Below are 18,000 nucleotides of genomic sequence, written 5' to 3' on the forward strand. Positions count from 1 at the left end.
AGCTGCTTTTATGTTCTAAAAAAATATGAACACAAAAATGCGGCCAAATACAGCAATTAGTAACTTGCCGGCCTAAAATGTGACCGTGCCAACTAAGACGACTCTCTTGCAGTTTATCTTTTATGTCACGGACATTCAGGCGGTCGCGGATGCGACAGTTCCTAATGCATTTTTTTCCACTAACATTCTTCATAACATACGTATCTAATTCAGTATCAGGTCATCGCGCATCAATAGTACGTGTAATTACCACGGGCACGGACGTTGATGGATTGCGCGGGAAAGAACGGAGTCGCGACGCGTGCAGCCTCCCCGGGATTATGGCCGAGATGAATTGGACGCCTAGCCCCGCTATTCAATGATGGCGCCCTCTTACAGGGGAAAATATACCTAACACCTGCGGGCGTTTTGACTGATATAATCTCGTTCAGACATAATGATTTCCTAGTTTGTTACAAACGTTCTTACTTAAGTAGGTGTTGTCACAAGTTATATTTTGGAAAAATATTACATATACCTAAAAGTTGGATAATTATAAGAAAACACCCGCTGTTATTGTCACGTCACCCGCTACTGAGACCACTTTACTTGCTTTGTGCTCGTATATGTTACAATATTACACACACCGTATAAGTTCTCGCTGAGTCAAAAATCCCGAAGATAGCTTGCTAAATATACACTATGTATATTTTCTATACACTAGCTTGTATCTAGCCTAATGAGATATCTTGCAACAGCCACACATCACATATTTGCGGAATTCCTCCTTGCATCTGCGGACCAGTTTTTATCATCCGACACTCAACTATTTATCAGGGCTACATTGTGGACGTGTTTAGTATCTTGCTAAGCACATACTCGATATTACCTTATAAATACGTCACGGGGCCTAATAATGTAAAACATTCTATCAAGCACACGCGTAATTACGAGTAAAATGAAATTCGAGATTTTTAACCGAGAACTAATGTACAGTAACCTACTAAGTCGTCTATAATTTATTATTAATTGTCTCTTATGCATATTTTTCAAACCGTACAAGCGTGCAAGTAAAATCGTTTTCTTTCTTGAACAAATACTGATGCCTTCTATCCATCAACGTCATATTACACTTTTCCGTGGCGTAAGGAAATAAACTTTTACAATATACGTTAACTCTGAAACGCATGTGCGCTCCAAAATAGCGACATTTAAACCTGCTGTGGCTCATACAATATATTATGCATAACCATGAGTTACGGAATATTCATAGACTAGTAGCCGTGCCTTACGGCTGAGTGTGCATTGTTTAGATCCTCGTCCTGCTGCATGCATTCGAAAACAATAGCACTTAAGTGGAACCAAAGCACTGGCCTGAACCATTTCGCAAACTGCCACTAAATGCCCCGTAGCAGACTAGCAAATAATATATAAAACGCAACCAAGTCTCTCGTAACATTACACGCAACATGGTCGACTGCCGGGTCCCGCGACACAGGGACTAGTTGTAAACGGTTTATCGGTCAAAAACAAGATAACGATAACTTATCGGCTTTACGGCAACCAATCGTCATAAACCCGGTTTGGTTGCAGCCTGTTAACGTTTTTAACTATTTCGGAAACTATTAGCGTACGAGCCCATCGTTTTTTGTTTGAATATTGTTTGTGAGCGGGTCGGGTGCGCAGCTGCAGAACATCCGGTCTATTAATTACTTAACGTGCTTGCGCTTTACATGTTTCGTGCTCTTCGTTCTAAATTTCATGCGCGGACTGTCATTTCCCGACACAATATACCCTTAACCTTAGTTTGCCTTTCTCAAGATTAACTCTAATGTTGTATTCATATAAGTCGGCAACACCATTTAATTCAGTATAGGTACTTGTTGTTTACTTCCGCTCGGGGAGTTCTCAAAGTTTTGAAACTCGAAGAAATAACAAACGGATGTTATTGTTCATAGAAATTGTTTTAGTTGCTGATCAACTTATAGCGCACCTTTATGAGCGGAGGCAGCGACACTACATTGCAACTAAAAAAAACGCAACAAATCAAATATGAGGCCGAGCATGTAGCCCTCGCAACGAAAACCGTAGGGTTGTCAGACGCGAGCTGCGGATTAATTTATAAGATGTTTGGATTCACGCGAGCTTGTCACGCTAAACGAACAGACGGGAAGCCCTGTGAACACGAGTGACAGGAGAGTTACTTGGAGCAAATTCGCGAAACGTAATATATGTAGGTATATGTCGTGTTTGTAACTCGCTTCATCGTTGAGATATTTGGTTTTGTTTCAGGTTACCATTTCATTTAGGTACATAAGTACCTATCAATATGCTGAATGTTTACTGCTATAATTCCGGTAAAATATATTTTTGTGTATATGAATAGTGTCTAGTTTCTAGAGTTTTATTTACAGTCATGTTGTATAAATGGGCATTAAATGACAAACCTTATCTAATCCAGATTCCTCTTTACTGTCATTTTTATTGACACATTTAAATTATTGATATTTAGATTATGGTTAACGCTTAAAATATGTCCGCTTGCTTTACAGATCGTTTAGTAGGTATTACGATAAAAACGGGTTAAAAAGCCCCGTTCTTTACTCAGGTCGTTTAGTAGAAATAACAATATTAGTCATGTATTTTTCGGGCCTTAATAAAACAATACACTCGCATGCATGCAGCCCTGCGTGGCTCAGGGGCGGAATCTCAGCCCCTCTGTAAATAATTACCGCGTCGCCGCGGCGGGGGCTGCGCCCCGCGGTCGGCGCTCGCTGTCCCGCCGGGATGTTCCAAACTTATCTCTAATGTTTGCCTTTATCTCGCATCTAGGTGCTTGTAATAATTTACGTGTGTGAAGATGACGTGATTCCTACACTTTGGGACTACAAAAAAAGAATCGTTTAGAGTTATGTGCTGAAAAAAATGTAAAGAGAAAACGAGCGATTGGATCAAAGAGTGTATAAGGATTCCAATCTTGTATAATTTTAAAGAAAACAGTAAGAAAAAAAAAATCATTTCACAAATTTTTTGGTTGAAGCTGTTTTATTGTTTATGATGCTGACGATAATTGCGTCGGTTCCAGTTTAATAATTGATATGCAATTTGGCATTACCAAATTCGCTAATCGGCTATGCTACGCAATAATGCATCTCTGGAAGCATGAGCGAAATCTACCGAATAATGAATGAGAACAATCGTAACGTATTTATCTCATCATCACATCGGTTTTTTATGCATTCACTTCTGCACCATTATTAGACCCCATCAGAACCCTTTCACGGGATTACACTGGCCTTTTATTACCGCGTCCTCGCATAATGGTGGTTGATGAAATGTCATTACAGCCAGTTGAATGGCTCGGTTAGTGCAAGACGTGGTTCACCGAAGTACTGCGGTACCAATACCCTTATTTTTCTATTGTACCTACAATGTTCAGTAGAGATACATTAAGCAAGCGACCGCACCGCACTACGTGACCAAGCCCGCATTGCAATTTTTTCCCTTTTTTATCATTTCGCCTTTTTTCTCTTATTTATGTTGATGAACTAAATCCGCTTCATTGTTCTTTTACCTCCAATTTCTTAGTAACCAGCTTTTCATCGACTTTCCAGCTGGATTTTGTGAGCTGTAATTTTGTTAATTGCTTGTCGGAGTGTGATTAAATTGATTCACAAACATAATAACGAAGTCTTAGCAAAATTGTTGGGGCAGCTTCCTAGGCTTCCGGGAACCTCTCTATTGCGGGTATTGATTTGATGACAACGCCATTATATGAACTAATCATATTACTCCGTCTCGATAAACTCGTAACATTATGCCGCTTAGTTAGTTATGCCATCGGCAAAGCGTGAACCGAAGTTCAGCCGTCGTCACAATAACAAGTAACAAGTAATGAAGTGACAAGCTGATTCAACGAGTCGAGGTCAGCGCGAACTTGGTCGTATTCTTACGTAAACTTACATACAGCCGAGTTAACTTCGTACAGAAAACTTGTTTTCGCCTCCTGTAGGCAATCTATGGGTATCAAAGTGCCTTTGAACTTTGAGTTTCAGAAATAATAAGTTATTTGGGTTTGAATAAGAAAGTGTAAATGTACAAATATGTGTACAAGTTAGGCAACTAGAAACTCCGATAGAGTTGATTATTTTCTAGATAGCAGTTGATTGCTTCTTTTTTTTTATACCATAGCATATACCGGGTTTATGACGGTGGCAAGCAAGCAAACGGCCCGCCTGATGGTAAGCAGTCACCGTAGCCTATGGACGCCTGCAACTCCAGAGGTGTTACATGCGCGTTGCCGAATCGTTTAAAAATCTGTACACTCCTTCCCGACCAGAAATATATGATCATTATCAAGAGGGCGTTGTTATTCTCGTGTATAGGGTGACAGTTCAGTTTCTCACTAGATCCATCTTGGATCTACTGGTTGGATCTATCGAGAATGAAGGAGTATGAAAAATTTAGTTCCAATGAAATTCCGCAATATGGCGCTTGATCATATATTCCACAAAAACTAAGCTAAGCTGGTAAGGCTTTAATATTTATTTAAGTGTTGAAATACAAATATATTTTAATGTAAGTACCTTATTTTGTTCGAACTTATTTTCTCAACTTTTCCTACATTAATACGGAAGTTGGTAAAACAAAGATAAAGTTTACCCCCTATGATGTCGTGCCTATGTAGTTTTCGATGTACGGCGCGTCTATCAATTTTCCGTAATTTTTAACCTTACCCCGTCGTAATATTTCAGTAGCCCAGTTTATATCATTTTCTCGTTTCTCGCTATCTGACAGGCTACAATTCCTTCTGACATCGTTATATTACCTCTAGAGAAAAATCGCTATTCGTTACTCGCTTTACTTATCCCAAGTACGTCCGCAGCTGTTGTAGTTATGAATAAGTGATCGTCAATTATATTCGGTTCTGCGCTAGTTTCCACCTAGCGCTAATGCGTTGGCTGTGCGGCTTTATGGCCGTTATTTAGAGGACTCGCGCGCCTGGTAATGTGCGGTTCCTTCCAGAGTGCTTTCCACCGACGTTTGATCCTGCAAGTGCTTATTGCCTCTGCCTTTAACTCGATAACTTATTCCCCGACTTGCGCCGCGACTGCTCAATGAGATCACCTCAAGTTACTCTGCAATTTGAGTCACTTGTTCTTCATTCGTAACCATATCTACTCCAATTTCCTACCTTGTCACGTCGCGACCTTTACCGGCAATTGTATGGTCATTTTCCCTTGTAGGCACTAAAAATAAATACCTAACTAGATACCAATTTTCTACAAATCGGTTTTGGAACCTCATCTCTCAGATCTACCGATGGATATAATATCATGTAATACTCGTAATGCACTGGATTCCTATCGCAATTTGTAAGCAAACGATGTGATTAGTGTCGGCAGCAAGTGTCCTAATATATTTAATCTTTTTCAAATTCTCTTCAGGTGAATAGAGTGATCTTAATGTGGAATATAAAACTAGTTGAGCAATAATGCAGGCTAGAACTGAGCCGCTATTGCCAGTCGCCCCGCTGCCGCGATTCATTATTTAAAGCCGTAATGAATGAACCACCGGCGGATTCGAATCCGAGATGCTTTCATGCACGCTTTAATTACTGTATCACTGCCACTTAATTGATAGACTTAAATTCAACGTGAGCATCGAATACGTTCCGGTGCTTGACTCGGAAGATCCTCTGGCCTTTTTGGGTTGTTTTTGGCAATGTGACAGTTGGAATCTTTTTGCGGTCGCGCCTCGCAGCACCAAATAGCCCCGGTGTAATTTTGATAATGGGGACGGGGGGCGTACAGATAAGCGAGATAACACAGTCGAGACGGCGCGGACCCGGCATTCGCGCCCTACGGTCCTGCGAAGGGTGGAGGGAGGACAAATTCCCGTTGCCCAGGCGCGGCCCACCCTACCGCGCGTGGGTGTTTAAATTGCGCTTTATGTTTGTCACGGATCGTAACGTTCAATACTTGATTTAGTACGGTATTGTCTTCCAGTACCGTTAACGGTGAGGCGTGCTTAAATCTTTATTTACCTTTATATTGTGCCTAGGCTTTATCGGGAAGTGGTGACCGTGACTCGTGCGAGGGTCAGTAAAAATAGCTCTCGTCTTTCTTGGCCTTCTTCTGATAATGTCACAATGTTGATGAAGATATTTGCGCAAATAAAAATAAGAACAGCTTTATCATAATTATTAGCAAGTATTCTACCTGTATAGTAATAACAATATTTGTAAAATGAAATCTATCTAGCAAATTCGCATCTTTACCCTATTTCTACTCCGACAACTACCTACTTTAAACTCCTGTATAACAGTTATAATTAAACAGTTTTTTTATATATATAAATATATAACCTAGACCAAACCTCAATGTCCACATACATGTAGGATTGTAGGTTATACCACCATTGGTTTGTTCTTATTGTCTTTCAATTTTAACTTATATATCAAAGGATGTATTTTTAATGATAAGTAAATAACTAATTTTATACATAGGACTGCTGCTGCATTACAAATACTAAACACAAACGTTTATCTTCAACCCATCGTGATACATATAGCCTTAACCAGCGCACACAGATACGTGATCACGGAGCTACTACAGAGCGACCTGCACAAGATCATCGTGTCGCCGCAACACCTCTCCGCCGACCACATCAAAGTCTTCCTCTACCAAATACTCAGAGGTGAGTCCTATTTGCATTTCAACTTACGCTAAACATTATGGTGATTGCATCGCTAACAAGGTTCTAGTCCTTTGCGATGTCAACTAATTGGGAGACCGAAAGTTAGCTTTACAATTGCCATGTTTGCGTAGTATTTTTTATTAAGTATTTGAAATATAAGAACTTATTTCCTAAAGTTATCAATGTGCAGTCCCAATGAAATAATCGCCTAAATACGGGGATAATTTTGTTTGTTTATAATTTAGAGATATCATTTTTGATTTAAATTGCCAGTGTCTATCGGTATCGTTGAATAGGTTACAAATATCTTGCATACATTTTAAGGTAAGTCTATTTCAAGGTAAGTATTTTTTTTAAGGTAGATCAAAAGTATTGTTAATAAAATATTAAACTGACTGAGTCTCTTTGATTAGACGCATTGAATCGTGTAACTTTTTCCATACAAAATCACAGGTTTGTAATATCTTTGAAATTGCGACTTGCGATAAATCCTTCACGTTCTAAATAACTCATTTCGCCGATCAAAGTAAACTTAGTACTCGTATGAATAAAAACTTAATAGAAGACTACGTACTAATAATAGTCACGCTAATAAATGGATGACTTGGACTCCACCCAATACACATGTGCGCGATATGATTAATTGAAACACGACTAAGTAAAGAGAAATTCAGTGAAAACAGTAGCAAAACTACATAATCTGACTCCCAAAGGATTAAGTTAAATGATCACAAAGGTTCATTCACTAATGCAAAACTAGTCAGGCTTCTTGAACGGTTAAAACGTACAGCAAACTTTTCTCATTAGACTCGGCACAATCCCTTTGCGTAAGCTCCGTACTATATTGCCACGTACTGAGTAAATGACTCGATTTAAAATAAAAACATGCCAATCCCGCTGAGGTTTTACGTTTATTAAAGTAAAAAGCCGGTATTGGGGAGGAGGGTCCTGTACTGTAAAACTTGGGGCGTTCGCCCAGCGGCTCTGTAAACAACGGCGAAGGTTGATTGCGGGCTGGCCGACGCTCGCTCCGGTGTCCGCCGATAAATTCAGGTTTAGGCCTGTTATTTTCTCTTCCTGACCACCGGCGAGTGTTCATATAACCCAACCAATATATCTATGATTCTGTATTGTTGCTTTGTTTCGCTCACATGGAATATAGGCTCGCCTGAAATGAACGCTCGCCGGCTATTACTGGTGACGGGAATACAGCTCTCAGCTCCCGACCCGGCGCCGCGATGGCGACGTGACGCGCAAGATGGGACCACCTCCGCCACTCCAGAGCTTTAAATCAATTATAACTCGCCATTGCTCATAATTACCGACAACAATTCGCAATTCCAGAAGACCTGACTATTACATTACATTACCACATTGTTCTTATATAATCAAAACGACTTTACGAGAACTAATTCTACCCTAAAATTAAGCGCATTCAAACTGAAGGATGATTATCCCCTAAGTAAAATCCATTTGCAGAATGAAAATAATCTGCCGGCTGTCCGCTCCCTCTATTATAAATTTGCGCAATTATTCGTGCAGTCCAAAGATATTTCCTGTGAGTGAAGCGCTAAGGGAATGTAGATATATGCGATCGTTAAGCCTCCACTGCTGCCTGTCGCGTTTCATTAAAAACTTTATAGTTGCAGCGCCTTGATGGCCCAGCTCTAACTTGTCACGTAGACAGGGAGTCTTCCACAGAATTTTTCATTTCAGGGCGCGATGGCATAACACAGGGCGATAGTTCTGTCCAAATTCCTTAAATGAAACGTGAATGCCTTTGTTCCATTTCGGCACAAAGAAAAATTACTTTGTCCAACTTGTACACGATTTATGCGTGTATGGACTATAATGAAATATGGCGATGTATACAATTGTCCACTGGAATAATTTCGTCGCTGTATAATTTTGACAAAGTATAAAAATGTCCACGTGTATATTAGACGAAATATATATATATTGCGTCAATAGACTAAAATAAAATATGATGATGTATACAAACATGATTGATAGATGATACAATACTATGATTGTAGACATTTCTATACTTTGATAATCTCATTTTTATATTTCGACTTGACTAGACTTGAACGTTTTGATATATTGTCTTTCTAATAATCGGACAAATTTATGTTTTAAAAGTAGATATTTTTATACATCGCCATGTTTCCTTTTAGTCCATACACGCATAAATCTTGTACACGGGAGTGACTGCTAAACATGACATACATCTCTACAAACGGAATGCAAATCTCTTTTATTTTGTATTTCGGAAGAATAATTACTCCCATGTTTTTAAGCCATGTAGATACGGAATTTAAATGTTGGAGCGATCCGTCGGACTGCGCACATTGGTGACATAACAGATAGCTGAACTTCATTCCAGTATTGCGTAAGGGATTATTTCGCTACAAAAACGTGACGCCTGCCGTCCGTCCGTCCGTCCGTCCGTCCGTCCGCTTCAAATTAATAATGTATGCTGTGCAGCCGAGCGTGACGCGAACCGAGTCACCGCACATTTGACATGCGAATGCATATTCTCAAACAAAAAGGACACCGAGTGACTAATACTTTATTCAAATTCATAACGCGACCCGAGCGACCGTGTTTACTTCTGATTAATCCTGATGAATAACGCGGTATTGGTTCATTAAAAATTAAATCAATTATTCTTAGAGCGCGAGGAAGCGTACAGATTACATCGCAAACTCGCGAGCACGGCGTCGCCGCCGTAACGAGAGGAATTATGGAAATGCAGCCGTGGTCTCGCGGTGCCTCGACAATTTATGTGCGAGCTTTTTTCGTTCAGGAAATCGCCTCCGACTGAGCGTGCCTGTAATGTAAGCTACCAGGGATTTACTCTGATTAATGTCAATCCCTTCTGTTACCTTCGCACCGGTGCCTTTTCAACTTGTATCGACATTAGACGGATACGTTAATGAGAAGACGTTGCTTTCTTTCTGTAAAGTGCTTTCTGGACACGTGATCGTTAAAAAATAAATGACGCAATTGACACAGCAAACGGATGAGAAGGGCAAGGGTGTAGACGTCAGCCGACGGAAAAACCGTTAAGTGGAAAGTGGCGTCCTGCCGCCGGTGCCGCGTCTATCCCTCCCACTAATGGAATTTGCTTCGAGACATGTCGCCTCCCCGCAGAAAAGGCTGTGTGCGTCTACAAGCAGATCTAATATAGTATAGCATTTTTCACGTTAAGATAGGGGCTATTCGCTTCTTGCAGAAGACTCACATTTAACGTCACCTATAAATATCGCTTGACGTAAGATCTTCGAATCCAATGCCGAAATCCTTCCATGCCGGGCTTAGACTAAAATTCTGTAATTCGTCTCTGGACGGCTTCGGCGATGTCGTTAAACCTTCTCAGCCAGGGATGTCACTGGCTTAATCCCTTTCCGGTGATTTCACACGTTTCAATATGATATATAATATATAAGCATGTAGTTATTTGGTGTTACCGGTAATGTTTATAAACTTTGTTTTTATTGTTATGAAATTTAGCTATTGAGTGAAGTTTACATTTAACTGGGAATATCTGTCTCGGAAATAATTAATGTGATTGATGAAAAAATTTACGAACGACTTTGTTTGGAAGGCAGAGTACGATGTGCTCTATATGTTATCCAGATATTTTTGATTCAGTGTTGCTCAATATTTCACTATCGATCAAATAGGTGTATTTCCATTTGTCTCCGCCGGGCACAGTTGAGAATAGGTTGAGAATACTGATTTCATTTGAATCATTACTATTTCTCCCCGCCTCATGCAAGGCGGCGGTCACGTGAAGCGGGGACAATTGGGAATACACCATCAATCAAATATGATAAGAGCACGGTTAATAATCTCAGATATAACTACCAAAAAGAATGTTTCCGAAAATTGTCCTTTTAATATTTGTGTTTGATTTAAAATAACCTACAAAAGCGACGGTTTCAAACATCATCTGTCCATCTTATTTGACATCTCATCTCATCCATCAGTTAAGAACGTCACTTGCAGTCTTACTATACTTAGGTATACTGATACAAAAATGTAAAACACTTTAACACTCAGCACCAGCGAAGGAATCGAGTCTCGCACCTGGCTCTGTGTTCCAATCGTTTACCGAGCGCAGGCGTTTGAATGATGATCCGATAAACCTGTGCCCTTGGAACAGACGTAGGTAGACATTTAATATCGAAACGCTCGCCTGCTTGCTAATAAATAGTTCTGGAGTATTATTCAATAAGTAAGTGAGCTTTTTGGTTACACTACTTACACTTAGCATTACTTAACTGATCTCACAGTCACAGTTACACAGGTTCACCTTGACCTTCAACTCGCGTGCTCTCGATAACCAACAGGAATATATACTGGGTAAAGTGACGGATAAGTCAAACGGGTCGATGCGTGTGCGCCGGGTCGCCCCGTGGCAGATGGAGCAGCTTTCAAAATTAACGACCTAGCGCCCGACCAGGCCACGCTAATGACAACGCCCTATTTGCTGGAAGCTTTCCAAGAAATTAACAAGTACTGGAGCCCTTGGGATCGACTCCGCTTCGTGAGGTTCTTTACATAATGATAGATTGCGTCGGAAATGTAAAACGGAGGTATTTTAAAGAATTTAAATTTTTTGCTGCATTATGTCATTATTTAGTTCCAATGTATATAAATATTTTATACAGATGTGAATGTGTTTACAACGAAATAAAGACACAATTCTCAAGTGTGCTGCAAACTTCTTTTCATGGTATAATATTATAGCTGAAACCAATACAGTCAGCATGGAGTTCCCATACAAGTTGCGGCTGGTATGCAGTCTGTATTGTTCCACTCTACAGTATTTTACTCCTATTAGGAAACCTGTATATTGTTCCACGACCCTCTTGGGCGTCGGTGCACGCGCTGCGCGTGAGCAAACATCACGGTGTGAAACGATTAACTGTAGCTAGTGTTGTTCTCCATTGTACCGGGAATGTAGGCTGTGTGTTTCCAACACCAGTAGGGTGGGTGTATTCTCATTGATTCTGCGGGCCCTGAAGAGTCGAACTCTCGGGCACACCAGTGTAACGCAACCTCGATAACCATCATTGTCTGTCAGCGCACCTACACTGGTTCTTCTCTGCATTAGACTCGCTCGCGCTAGATGAATCATTGGAATGACACCTGAAAATAACGTTCCATTCTGTAACTCATTGCATCAAAATAAGGTGTACCTACAATTTAATAAATTTTAAAACGCCTGGCTAAGAACACCGCGCCGAAGATGCATTCCGATGTATCACAACACCTGGTTCAACAAACGATGTTTGAAGTTTCAACCGAAACGTGCCATTGTGTGCACCGACTTTATGTTTAAGTAAAATTCGATAAGGATTTCGTTTACTGAGAAAAGCATTTGTAAGTGATATTTCTGTCGGCTGTAGAAGAAAAACCCCATGAATTAATGCCCGTGCGTGTCTGTGTTAGAAATTCTCGTAAGGCATATTTTATAGATCATCCCCTCTAATTATATCCTATATTTTTTTGATAATAGCTCTATGTGATCTTTGTCACCCATTTTCAGTTTTGTAAATGATGGTGTTAAGTTCGCTGGCTACTTAGAGATATTTGTAAACGAACAAAAAAAAATTGACAATTTATTTTCAGGTGACCTAGGCCCATAATATATACATACCTTATAGCTTAAAACAAGGTCTCTTGTGTATCTATAGAATAAATAAAGATAAAAGCTCTTTTAGATACGATTTTGAAACTGATTATATTGTATGAAAATTTCAATACTTAACTCAAAAATTCGAATTGACCCATTGTCATTGTACATGTTCTTAGTTACATACACTTGAAAAACATATTTCCAAAAATGAAACGTTAGACTGTCAACTGTTTCTCGACTGCCATTAACGTGGCCGGTGCATTGTCCCCGTTGGGCAGGAGCAAGGACTAGCGTCGCGCTCGGGCGCGCGCGCAGGCCGACGACCCGCGATGTAATGGACCTGCCGCCCGGGCGCATCCTGTGCCCAAAGCCCAAACTAGCATCACAATTTAAGAACAACCGTAAAAAATTATAATTTCTGATTTCTGAAACTATACTCAGTCTGACATAAATATCGTTATTGTATACGAAAAAAGAGGATGGCCCTGGAGGTGCTGGCTTGACGTTGCGCTCCAGTGGTCTCGTCACTAAGACCGTGCGAAATATAGAAGAATACTCGTAAAGTGGACCCTATTTTCACTTAGTAATAGTTGAGGGCGTCGAGGCCGTAACCCGGATAACCGCTATGATTGGAGGAATAGACTTCCTACGAATATTGTATCTCCATATGTCATTACACTAAACAAAAATCACTTTTCTTTTGCAGATTTAGTTTGGTATTTAGTGATTTTGGATTTCTGAAAGTTCTCGCTGAACTTACTGGCTATACTAAGCCCAAAGGACGAAAACCCTCCGAAGACAAATCGAAAAGTATTCATCTAGATCATAACTTCGGTGTATCACTTGCAAGCAAAAATGAACATTAATTACAGATGTCGAGAGACTCGAGAACCCAAATTACTTTGCTCGACGCTCGGCCATGGTAATGGCAACCCATGTATTAAAGTTTGGGGTGTAGAAGGCCCAGCTGAAATAATGCTTAAAGCCACAACTGTGTGAGTGATTTACAGTGCACTTTCTTCAAGATAATGACATTCAATTGCTTTTTAACAATCACAAAGGTTTATCAACATTTTGATTTACCATTCGATATGAATACAAAATTGTTTAAGCAAATTGCTCGTTAAATTGCTGTAAATTCAAAGCTAATTACCTCGCGTCGTATGAGACAGTTTGCTTTTACAGTTATTGGACATAGACATGTTCGTAGCGAACACTGACACATGCCTTTAATTAAAATAATTACAACAACGACCATGCACGGCTTTCTAAAATCCAGCTTAGTTCATTTACCACATTTGACAGTCGTTTCTATTTGAAAGTCGAGTAAGCTGGCGAAAACTGCGGCCCACTGGGAAATTAAACTGTACGCGACGAGTTGGCGTTAATTTGTTATGGCGCATCACCGGGCGGAGACCGGTGCCGTAGTTTACTTTGTGTTACAGTTCTTGCATTTACAAAGACACTGATTCTATTCTGATCATAATGCCTCTGATGGTCTCGCTAATGCCAAGAACTGAAACTAGGATAGGATCTCTCTTTGTAGTATGACATTTTCTATGTACGCTATTAATTCATATTATGGATGACACATTAATTTATTACTTATTTTCTGTGATTTACCATCGACATCCCTATGAGTTGATGTTTATTGTGGTATACTGGTGATTATGTACGGGAAGGAATTCATGAATTTGATTTATGTGCCTTTTCGTACCTTGTCACGGTGGCAATCAATATAAAAGCCATACATAAATGTAATTCCTCGACCGTACATGGTACGTATGTACGTAGGTTATTTGCTAATAGGATTTATAATAACAACTTCAATATTCAATTCGAAGACCGCAGCATAAAGGCTTTTATGTCTTACTGTAAGATGATTTGATATATATATTTGTATGGCTTTATAATAGGAAATCTTAAGCTGTCGTGTCGGTAACACAACAAAACCACACAGATTAACCTCTAATCGTTCCAAGGCCTGTTCTGATTTTCGTAATTCCGGCGTCACAAATTTAATCTCCCAGCAACATTTCTATGTAACGTGCTGCCACGTCGACTTGAATGCAAAAACATTCACGTACTTTCCTTTCAGTTTGCCTCAGTCCCCTGGCGAACCCCGGTTCTCTGGCGCCATTATTCAGGCTTCGTTAAAGCAAAGGGCTGGGGCGAGAGACACGTCATGTCTAATGAGCTATACTTGCTCCCTACGCATTTATTATGTAAAGAGTACGGCTAGAATCTGGCACTCTCTTACAAAAGCGATTTACATTTGGAGCGCAACGCGACTCGTTATTTATTGTTCTTGTTCGAAGAATGGCCGGGCCTTGTTAGCTAGTTAACCTGGATTGTAATACCCTACGCTTCTAACGATCTAATCCACCAGCGTATCTTCCTTAGGTTTTTGTAAACAGTTTTGATTTACTACGAAGAAGGAACATATCATCAAAACACATCAAAGGAAATATGGTATCTATCATATCAAAGGACTTAACGGGATGTGTGAGGCGTTTGTAGCGATATTAAAACTTGATGTTGCGGTAATGAGTCAATAAAGCGTGTTAAGTAAATCCACATGGCCATATCATGATGAAAAAGGAATATCGCTTTATTATAAAAAAATACGTTTTACTTCCGCGTCTCGGCGGCGTGAGCGGCATCTAGCTATCTAGTATCGACCAAACAGAAGTAGTTATCGCCGGATTAGCGGCGAACCGCCTGACAAAATAGAATTCTCCTTATATCTAGCTGCGTGCTGCCCAAAAGTGGTTAGCAAAAGATTCGCAAACAATCACCTTGGCTGCTGATAGCGCTTGTACAATGTAGGTACATTCATATTAAATTGATTGGTCCATTAGCGATGTATCAATTTTCAATAATGCCCGCAATTTAGTGCGGTGCGTATTATCAAAACACACGTAAGACACGCACATACCACTCGTATCACAATCATATAACACAGCTTTTAGTTTTATCGCTTTACTATATTGTTGCTAATTAGACAGCTATTCGTGTGGTTTATCAGTTTGTGATGTATCGACTCATATAGAGCATTCTTTTCGACAAACTTAGATCAATAAAAAAATATTGCGCTACGATACGCATCCAAAAGAATCGTCATTTTTATAGAGTCTACTAAGATACATTATTGTGTGGTAGTAAAGTCACTTTTACGGGAAATAGTGATTAAGTGTGGCTTTCAAGCATCGTCGGTATTGCGTCAGTGTTTATTACACCCCGTACTCGGTGTTATTACTGCAACATTATAGCCCCGTCTTATACCATACGTCTCATGTTATCCTACTGACCATGGTCATATCTATGGTTATAAATCCGACGGGATTGCATAGCCAGCTCCAACGGTTCGTAATGTTTAGCGTTATTGTCACTATTTATTATTTGTTGCAACATTCATTATGAAATAATTCAGAGGGCCCTGGAATGTTTTACTACATTCTAATATTTAATTGTCTACTAATCACTTATATTCTATGTAAATATAAAAATAAAAAACCGGAATTATTAATAAATCCATAATGTCATATTCATGCTACTAAACCAAGTAAAACAATCTGGCATTGGCACTGGAGGTCTTCTTGGTCACGTTTTCTTTTCCAATTTGAGAAAAACATTGGTCTTTACAAGAAATTATAAGGTTGTTATCCTCTCTAACTTATATTAGTTACTAATCAAAATAATTGTTTGGACAAATAATAACTCTAGTTCTTTACCAGGTCTAAAGTATCTACACTCGGCTCGGATCCTGCACCGCGACATCAAGCCCGGCAACCTCCTGGTGAACAGCAACTGCGTGCTGAAGATATGCGACTTCGGACTGGCCAGGGTCGAGGAGCCGGATGCCAGCAAGAACATGACGCAGGAGGTGGTCACGCAGTACTACAGGTCAGTGACTAATATACCGCAACCTCCCGTTGAACAGCAACCGCGTGCTGGAGATATGAGACTTCGGACTGGCCAGGGTCGAGGAGCCGGATGCTAGCAAGAACATCACGCAGGGGGTGGTCACGCAGTACTACAGGTCAGTAACGAGACTGTAAAATGTACCCATCTATACACGAAATCAATACGCTCTTATTGGTTTTTGACCTAGATATTCTATTGTCAAGAAGAGGATGTGCGATATTTCAAGCTCTTCTTTGCGTAAGTAATACAGAAATATTATTAAGTAAGGCTCTTATGTCGCGACATGGGTATAGCTGACTGTAAGGTACACATCGTATTTATCACTTTACCATTCTAGTCGATAAAACTATTCCACTTGCAGAACCAAAGGGTTATTTGTTTAGGTACCTAACTGGAATTGGATATTGAACTTAAAAAGTAATATAAACTTGCCTAAAAAGTTCTTCGGAATCGCATTTCATGGTCGATATTATGGAAGGAAAGTTGACTCAGCGCTAAGTCTTGCTTATGTGTAACGTAAATATTCATCAGTCCTGGTTATATAATGTTAATTAAGACTTGGCCATTCAAAATATTTATAAAGCAGCTACGAGTAAATCGATCTGAGAGTAGATAATGTCAATCTATTCAAATCAAGATCGAATTCTTAAAGTTCGTATGCCGCTCGTGTTATGTACCTATTAGACGTCCGCAAATCTTGGAAAGATACTCCAAAATAAGTAATAAATGCTATCATTTCTACTTACAGGTGTATTCTTTTAAGATAGAGTTATGTATAGGGAGTACCAAGACCAAGCTCCCAGCTCCTCTTACTTTACGAAGGAATGTGTGTGTGTGTGTGAATAAATTATAAACTAAAGCTACCACTGAGAACAAAGTTACACGCTAGTAATAATAACGCGTGCAATACTAATACAAATGTCAGAGATAGTTATTATTGTTAGTAACACGTGCAATAAGCAACATGAGATATACGAAAAACCCGCGCGTCCCCTTGCACAAGGTCACAACTTTAGTTTCCGTGCGTGAGGATATTGACTTGGTTTCGACGCCCCGATTCTGAGCCAACGTGACGAATCCCGCCAAGCGTAAACCGCGCTCAATGTATGACCTTTGCTTCGTTGGCCGCGCTTCTAAAGTAGGCCGCGGTGCGTCCGTCGCGGCCTGTGAATACAAAGCTGAATAAAAAAGTGTTTAAAAACCCATTTCAATGCAGCATTTTGCTGGCTTTGAAAGCTCTTTGAATTGGTGTTAACCAAGTCATGTAGAAATCATAATACTAGAAAAATGTCTGACGGCAGTGCCGCCGCTAACAAAACATGCCGAGTATCCTTTATTTTAGACATTTTGTTTATGGATACGGACGACGAGTCTCGTTATTTGTAAATTTTCTGATCTTCCGATGTCGAAGATTCTGCTCTCCAATACTTGCACGAAACATTTGTAAAGTTCCAATTTACTAGCAATGTTCTTTGCCCAACCCTAAGGTTCAACCTCCGACTCGTACGAATGAGTTTCTCGGAACTTATGTACGAAATTTATATCATTTGATATATACCAGTCGTTTTTCGGTGAAGGAAAACATCGCGGGGAAACCGGACTAATCCCAATAAAGGGGCCCACTGATTTTGCGAATAACTGACAGGCCGATATCGTCCGGCGAACTGGTAACCAGTGGGCCCCTTTAGGCCTATTTTACCCTCTGGGTTGGAAGGTCAGATGGCAGCAGCTTTCGTAAAAACTAG

The 18,000-nt window shown here is 40.0% G+C and overlaps 1 protein-coding gene across 3 annotated transcripts in view; it reads left to right on the top strand.

The window, feature by feature from the left end:
• Nucleotides 1-18,000, top strand: part of LOC133521576 (serine/threonine-protein kinase NLK) — a 144,010-nt gene that overhangs the window by 113,653 nt on the left and 12,357 nt on the right. For all 3 annotated transcript variants that reach the window (XR_009799916.1, XM_061856611.1, XM_061856610.1), the window contains exons 4-5: nt 6,572-6,678; nt 16,066-16,234. Coding sequence is in view for 2 of the 3 variants with exons in the window: in XM_061856611.1 (XP_061712595.1) it covers nt 6,572-6,678; nt 16,066-16,234 (276 nt within the window). In the remaining variant the exon portion in view is untranslated. The remainder of the gene's footprint in view (nt 1-6,571; nt 6,679-16,065; nt 16,235-18,000) is intronic.

The sequence above is a fragment of the Cydia pomonella genome, chromosome 9, assembly GCF_033807575.1.
Source record: "Cydia pomonella isolate Wapato2018A chromosome 9, ilCydPomo1, whole genome shotgun sequence".
NCBI classification, from domain to species: Eukaryota; Metazoa; Arthropoda; class Insecta; order Lepidoptera; family Tortricidae; genus Cydia; species Cydia pomonella.